The 7,903-nt window shown below is 36.9% G+C and overlaps 2 protein-coding genes across 5 annotated transcripts in view; one reads left to right on the forward strand and one right to left on the reverse strand.

Moving 5' to 3' along the window:
* Window positions 1-3,039, forward strand: part of LOC107848340 — a 3,921-nt gene extending 882 nt beyond the window's left edge. For 2 of the 4 annotated variants that reach the window (XM_016693088.2, XM_047404093.1), the window contains exon 2: window positions 2,013-3,039. In XM_016693088.2, the coding sequence (XP_016548574.1) occupies window positions 2,021-2,722 (702 nt within the window). In that variant the 5' untranslated portion in view covers window positions 2,013-2,020 and the 3' untranslated portion in view covers window positions 2,723-3,039. Of the gene's footprint in view, window positions 1-2,007 lie in introns of all 4 variants that reach the window. The other 2 variants (XM_016693089.2, XM_047404094.1) reach the window with 1 other exon arrangement.
* A 1,954-nt stretch (window positions 3,040-4,993) lies between these two features.
* On the reverse strand, window positions 4,994-7,705 carry LOC107847075 (F-box/kelch-repeat protein At3g23880-like). The gene is made up of 2 exons (XM_016691320.2): window positions 7,491-7,705; window positions 4,994-6,414 (listed from the first exon to the last, which is right to left on the reverse strand). Exon 2 carries the CDS (start codon window positions 6,393-6,395, stop codon window positions 5,256-5,258), a length of 1,140 nt encoding a protein of 379 aa, XP_016546806.2. The 5' UTR covers window positions 6,396-6,414; window positions 7,491-7,705; the 3' UTR covers window positions 4,994-5,255.
* Window positions 7,706-7,903: the final 198 nt, after the last annotated feature.

Consider the following 7,903-nt stretch of genomic DNA (forward strand, 5'->3'; position numbering starts at 1 on the left):
CCCCCCCCGTCTTTTGTCGACATGGTGCCACTCGTTTGTTCTGTTTTGTGTTTCCTTGTTTTTTTCCCCGATCTGTGTTTGTGCGTCCATTTTCCATTCTTGCTCTCTTCTTTGAACTGTAGTATTGTTGCTGATGTTATTTTTGGTACTGATTTGGGGACTTTACTGGTGGAACTCCATCCTTTTTCTTGTTGCTATGTTGTTTTCTTTATTTTGGGCTCTTGACGAGTTGGAGCTGCATCTTTCTATAGAGTGGCCTTGGACCTTACAGAAGGAACAATGTGCTGGCATTGTTTCATATTCAATTTTCTGCTCAAAAGTTTCCATCTTTCCCGTCTGATTCCTTACCTCGACATTAATCGCGTGGATGAGGGGTTTAGCTAGATCAACTTGAATCCTCAATTTGGCGGTGGTTTGGTCTAGTTTTCGTGGTAGTGGCTTTGTCCATTTTAAGGGGAATTCCTATAGGGCTAACAATTCTACAAAGGGCATCCCATTCATAGAAATGCCACGGAAGGTCTGGTAAGTTTATCCACACCGGAGCTAGGGACATTTCAGAGTTTGGTTCAAAATTAAGCGTCCATTTCAGAATTTTCATGTTGATACAATCTGAAAGGGAAATGTATTCTCTGCCATATATACTGTTGAAGTCCTCATTGTCAACATCAATGAAAACATGGAATCTATCCTTAGCCCCAATTTTAAACTCACCTTTGGTTGAGATGGATTTTGCGAAATCAGATCTAATCTTGTCAATTGTTGGTCTAGCTGTAGAGAATTTCCCAACAATGGTCCATCGGCAAGTATCCAGAAGAAGTTCGTGTTCCTCTTTGGTGAAGAAAACCACAGTTTTACCGTCTATTACTTCATAGAAATTTGTTAATATCCATTGAAATTTGGGATTGAGTTGGGTCCTGGTGGTTTTGGAATTTTGGGGGTTGGGTTGTAGCTTTATTTAGGAATTGGCTCATCGGAGCTTGCCGGAACAAGTACCGGTTAGGCATTGGCGGTCCTAAATTAACCATTAGAGGCAGTGATACCAAAGTTTAGGAGAGAGGAGAAATTTTTTTGGATATGGAGCGTAGCAACTTTCGGCTAGGGTTTTACCCTTGTAGCTTTATTCCCTCCTAGATTGTTGCAAAAATTTAAAAATGTTCGTAGGTTAATTTAAAACAATTTATTCTTGGTTATGGCCAACGTGCCGGGCATGCCCCCCAATTTCTTCAAGGATCACTCCCAGTTTCTGTGGATTATCTCATTAGCTTTTGTTGTGCTCCCTATATTAGATTCAGCACCCCCGACCCCGGGCCCACCCCCGGAACCGTGGGCTATAGCACACGGTTTTGGCCGAAAACGCCCCGTTCGCGCCGTTTCACCCGTTTGACCACCCAAACGGCCCCGCCCACCCAAACGGCCCACATTAGGCCGCTCCCTAGCCTCCCTGGCACGCCTCGGTTGATTGTTGGCCCACAGCACCCTAGACCTCGGGCCCATCCCGGAACCGTGTGCTATATAGCACTCCGTTTTGGCCCAAAAATGCCCCGTTCGCGCCCTTTCGCCTGTTTGACTACCCAAATGGCCCCGCCCATTGTACTTCCAACCCTGGAGTTTTGCTAAATCTTTTCTCCCCAACCTGCTAAAATGGTCAAAATAAAATAACGAATAAAAAGCTTTTTCTATTGATTGCTAGCCGGAATTAAGAGGGAATTAATGATGGACTCAACAAAAAAGACTACATTTTTCTATTGGTTGCTAGCAGTGGGGGTTTGGTTTTAATCAAAGACTTGGGGAACTTGCAGAGATTCTATACATGTGTGTTATTAACATTTTGGGCTATGTGATAAGAAGTTTTATGGGATTTCAAGTGGTTGCTTGTTCGTTCACGTTGTGATAGATAAATTGCTAAATCCTCCAATTACCTATTAGAGTTTATCCTTTCCTTGCTTGCACTTTGGTTTCGTGTAGCATATTTTGCATATCAAAACTCTGATGTTTATTAGTGAATAGTTCAGGAATAATAATGGACACTGATGTCATTTGTGATGAGAATAAGGGAGAAAGTTTGTCTCAGTACTCCATTGTTAAGAAATTGAAGGGGTGTTATCAGTCTCCGAAGCGGTTGCCTGAATTGCCAACAAAGCCATCTGATCCTCTAGGTCCAGTCACTCCTGATTCCATCCGAGAAGGTGGCAACCACGTAGATGGCTGTTGTTCACCAGTTTCTTCTTCTTCTTCTCTTCACAGTACTCGTTGCTTTAAGTCTCAACTTTTTGGCGACCTGGTTCCTTCAAATGAAGGAAGTCCACAGACTCCGAAGGGGTTTGATCCATTTGCTCCTGGACCAGATGAACTCATGCTTGCCCCACAATGTAAAAAATATTTTACAGATTCACAAGCCAAAGTGACGCGTCAGCTTAATTTTGAGGAGACTTTGAATTTCAATGGAAATGTTAATCAGTCGGACAATGTAGGAACCGTGTCTGGGGATGAGATGTTATTTGAATTGTTGTACAATTCTCTTCTGGAAGTTATTACTGCAAAACAGAAAGAGGATCTTCATTCGAAAGCCTCAACTCTACTTTCAGACTCTGATGGATACAAGACACCTACCTTTGCACCTCATCTTAGTGGAGTTGCTGATATGTGCCCTGGTGCTCCTATGAAGCCCGCAAATCGGTTTAAAAGAATTCACAAGGGATTATGCAAAAAGCTGATATTTTGACATATGTTCATGTTGCAAGGTCGCCAGAGATTGATTCTAGTACATGACGACCTCACCCATTTTCAATGTTGTGGCTAACCTCAAACTTGGATGTGGTAGAGCATTAACATATTGTATAGGTTGTTGATATCGCAACTGCTCATCCAACATTTACTTGTGATTCTAGGAATTTTATGTACTATTATGTAGAGTTTAATTCAGTATTGAGTGACTGTACTCTTGTAGCTGTATAATGTATAGGCTTTTGCAACTTCTGATGTAGTTCAATGTGGACAAAAGTCTATTTATTTGATAGTTGATCGTTGACCATTTTACTACTTTCATGAACTGTGTGTCCAGCTTATATGCTTCCAAAACTACGTTGTCTTCCGTAGGAGAAGATAATTAACAAGGAAATGGGCCTGTAATTTATGAATCAGCGCCGACGAGTTCTCTCAACTCAATGTCTTGAGAATATCCAACTGTTACTTTGAAGAGTGGACTGTGGCAACTGATGCATTTCCTAACCTTCAACTCTTATTACTCGAGGAGATCCCACCTTGTTTCGGAGACAACTGCTCTTTACAGTTAATTGAGGTACATTATAGCAATGAATCTGTTGAGGATTATCACAACTCTGGTTTCAAGCTCTCCATCACGGAATGAAATTTTTTGGATGTAGAAACAAATACTATATCTAAGAAAGCAACATCAGTTTTTAGTATTTATTGGTCTAAAACTGTACAAAGTGTATTCCTCAGGTGAAACTGAAATTATCGCAATGTGATATTGTTCATCAGCTTTTCATTAATCTCTGAAAATGTCCTTCCTGTTGGTTATTTTCTTTGACTTAATAGATGAAATAGCATAACATTTGGATGTTTAATTAATTTCAACAAGAATCGAGGTTGAGTACAATGCTAACAGAAGATGTAGTACAAGGATTTGCCGAATCCCATCTAGACAAGGAGACACATTGCAACAAGGAGTGTGACTAATATATTGTTGGAGTCCTAGTGAAAGAAGAAGACTGAATGATATGAAGGATTTCATGAAGATTGGCTTAAATAAGGGCAACAACCTTCAGAAGAGGTAGCGACCCGAAAAATAAGAAAAGCATCAATCAGCAAATCAGTTCTACAACTTGAAGGAGCTATTAATACAACTTGGTCCTTTACTTAGAGTCATAGACTTTGTTACTTAGAGTCATAGACTTTGTGTAATAGGTTGATCGTTGAGTCATATAGAGTTGTAATCTCTAGTCTCAGTCATATTGAGTTGTAACCTCTAGTCTCAGTGAAGTATAAACTGTGTTAGGATTAACGTCTTCAAGTTGGGGAAATCGAAGACTTGGGAACACTTAGCTTGGTAAGATTTGTGTCTTTGTAGAAATAGGAGTTAGAAGGAAATCGAAGACTTGGGAACACTTAGCTTGGTAAGATTTGTGTCTTTGTAGAAATAAGAGTTGGAAGTTTTAAATCCTAGTTTACAAGAAGTCTTGTAATTTGATGATTATTGAGGCTCAAGAGTAATGGTGAAGTTGGGTTAAATTCTGTAGAGGTACAGATCGTGGTTTTTTACTCCTTTAAATACTACACCTTTCTTGAGTTGGGGTGTTTTCCACGTAAAAATACTGTGTTCAGCTTTTACTTTTGGTGAACCACGTTACCAATAGAGTATAATAATAAAATCAGTAGGGCACGTACTCTAACAACAACATGGTTACTATTTGATGCTAGCGGAAAAATAGTCATATTTCAGATTGCTCAATTGGGATGCCAATTTTCTCGCCAAGAGACCTCATTTTTGCAAGACCTTTTTGGTAGATTGGACCTCCACTTCTAACACACATATATATATATATATGACACACATATATATATATATGACAAGTATGAGCAATTTGGTTTGTATGAGCAAACCTACTGTCAGTTTTTTGAGATTTGACACAGCTGCATATAAGGTATCCACTCTGAGTTTCTATGAGGGCAGGAAAAATGTTTGGTGTCTCAAGCTGTGTTGGACAATCAAATACAGGGAAATACCTCTGCTTATACCTTTGAATCTGCATATTACTTCCAGAAGATTGATTAGGTGTAAATTATTTTGAGCAACTCTTCAATGACACCCTTAATCTGTAACATACAAGCTAACAAATTTGTTGGATTAAGAAACACTCTTAATCAATAAAGGAGTATTAATGGCCGCCTTGCGTCAAATTCACATGATCATTTCCAGAAGATGTCGTTGCATTACGATCACTAATGCACAAGAGCAGGGCAGCTTCGGAGCCACTAAAATAATCGCTTTAGACCCCAAATATCAAAGGCTTTAATTTTTACCCATTTCTTTGTGGGTTAAACCTGTTTCGATAGATCTCTGGCTAAAGAGAAATAACACAGTAGTTCTCTAAACAACAATAGCATCGAATAAACCATAATGAAAATATAGGAGTATGAACTTAAAGTATACATACAATATTCCAACATAATCTCAATTGCACCTAAAAATAACATGGAAATTTACCCAATAATTTTAAGTGTGTTACTGAAACTTAATATCCGGCCACCATTTTCGTTAAACAGCCACTCAGATCGAGCTCACCACTTTCTTGTCGTTTAATCGTTACTAAGCTCTCTTTATAATAATAAATTCCACAACCACCAATTTCTGGGTCAGTACTGCTTGTGCCCGGAAGATGAAATTCAAGAAGCTTCGTCTTCTTTGTCTTAACATTATAGGAGAGTAGCCGAGAATCTTTAGTTACCAAAATCAGAGAGCTCTCATAACAAATCTCAATAGGTTCAAACCAGTTAAAGGTGACAAATTTGTTCCAAACCCCTGGATGGATCATTACCCATACATCTATAACCCTCCCCTCAAGAAAGTTCAAGATGGCAACCGAGTCATCAAACAATATCAGATTCGCACTCCAAACATCAATGTAGTAATCATCTGGTGGTCCTTTAATCTCTACAAACATCTCTTTCCCAAAGTCAAATGAAATAATTTTCCAAGTAGGATCCTCCGCTAACAACCAGTAATAAGATCCATTCAAATAAGTATTGTTATACAATACGTTTCTTTCACAATCCCTGTAATTATAGTTGACGTCATGTTTGAAGATTTTCCATGAATCCCTTGAACATGAGTAGACCGCTGCACATTCATCCCTAAGATAATGGTAAATCACTTTATAATCCTTAGTCATGGGATCTAATCCGAACCCAAAATGACGACCAGAATCGTCAAATGGCTGAAACCCAATTGTTGCAGCAGGGAGGTGTCTCACCTCCCTGGTAGCAGGATTCCACAGCGAACACAAACTACCTTTATCAAGGCCATTATCAATCTCTCTTTCCAGAAAAAACAAGCCATCAACAGAACCTAAGAGGGTCTTTATAGCTCCAAACCTTTGGGAATTATCCCCCTGTGAAGGGGAGGGTATACCATTATCGAAAATCACAGTGACAGGAGGGGCATCCTGCGGTGCACCATAATCATAAATCAAGAATTGTGGAGGCTTCTTCTTGCTACAAATCAAGTGTTCTATAGTGAACTTGGGGTCCTCTATGAGAGCGCACCACTTTTTGCTGACGCATTTGAATCGCAACAACGACTTAACAGGCAAACTCAATAGGATCTCATTTGCTAAATCTTCAAGAAAAGCCCCACTATTGTCGCTGGTAGCCATAACTCAATCTTACACGTCCCTATAAAAAGATTAAACTGAAAGTAAGAAATAATCTTAATATATGCATGTCCTGTATACTACTAATAAACAAGTCATACTCTAAGTATTAAACTAATAAAAACGTGATTGACCAATTGGTATCAATTACTAGCTAAGTTAGAAATTGGATACGTAAGCAATTTGCAAGGAACTCTTTTTAGGATGAAGTGATTAGTGACACTAAGTCCGTCCTTGGAAATTATTTGGATAAATTCTAACTAATTTTATCAGTAGAAAATTCTAGAAGAATTTTTCTAAATGAGTTACATTTGAAATTAATTGGAAAAAATTATTATTTTTTTTTAGAATCGTAGTAGAATCTGTTCATCATTTTTTCCGAATCATATAGAATATATCTCGTCTAGTAGAAATAGAACTAATGTAAAAATATTTGAATTTTGGTGGTTGTCAAAGATATAACATACATATCATAGAGACTGATCAAGTGAAAGAGTATCAACAAAAAAAATAATATGTACTTCTCCTATATTACAAATGAGTGAAAATATTACAGAATGAGTGAATTTGAAAGAACAAGATGGATCTCAAACAAAAAAATTAAATGTGTAGTATAAATCTAACTTACCGCTATTGATAATTAGACTTTTACTCTTAGACTTCTCAATTAAAATTTGTTTGTAACTTAACAATTGCTTTTTGATTTTAAAATTTTTAAAAATATATTAAAACAATGCGCAAAAACAAAAAATATGTAAGCAATGCCGCAAAAAAGGAATTTAGCTACATATATAATCAAACTTTTATATCCCTTATGTGAAATTCCTTCCGTGTCATAATTTTAACATGTTGAATTAAAAGGGACACCTTTAATCCCAAATTAGGTGATATTTTGACTTATTGAGAGCCAGATTAATTAATTTTGCAAAGTTAAATCGGATTAAAGTAACTCAATATTATAAAATTTAAAGATAGACAAAAAAATTATATGAGAACTATTACAAGTCGCAATTCTTCTCAATATTAACTAAAGTTTACACAACTTAAATCTCGAGAAATGAAAAATATCATACAAATCGAAACACTGAAGAACTATACCTTTTTCAATTTCTATCAGAATAATCTTGTACTTGATGTTGTAACACTCTTCATACTGAATTATTGCTAATGCTCTCATGAATCTTCTTTTACAAGCAAGTCATGCTAGTTTGATGAGAAGAAAACATGAATGATGAAAAAAACACAGAAAACTAACAAAAATTATAAACCTAACAATACATAAAACGTATGAGTTGTGAAAGAAAATTTCTTTTATTACTACCAATTAAGAGGAAAAACTTTTAGACTTCTTCCATAAATTTTGTATCATGAAATCAGTTTAGAATTGTTAGAAATTTTTGGCATTCCTCAATAAGCCTTAATACTCTTAAATGTATTTTCTTTTTAATAGAGCAATAAACAAAAACATTTATAGAATAAATGATAGAGTGGTTTAGTTTTCTTTATACACA

Source organism: Capsicum annuum, unplaced genomic scaffold (genome assembly GCF_002878395.1).
Source record: "Capsicum annuum cultivar UCD-10X-F1 unplaced genomic scaffold, UCD10Xv1.1 ctg5193, whole genome shotgun sequence".
In the NCBI taxonomy this organism is placed as follows: Eukaryota; Viridiplantae; Streptophyta; class Magnoliopsida; order Solanales; family Solanaceae; genus Capsicum; species Capsicum annuum.

Excerpts from the sequence above, each read along its gene's own strand:
- LOC107847075 (XM_016691320.2), bottom strand. The coding sequence starts at position 6,395 with ATGGCTACCAGCGACAATAGTGGGGCTTTTCTTGAAGATTTAGCAAAT.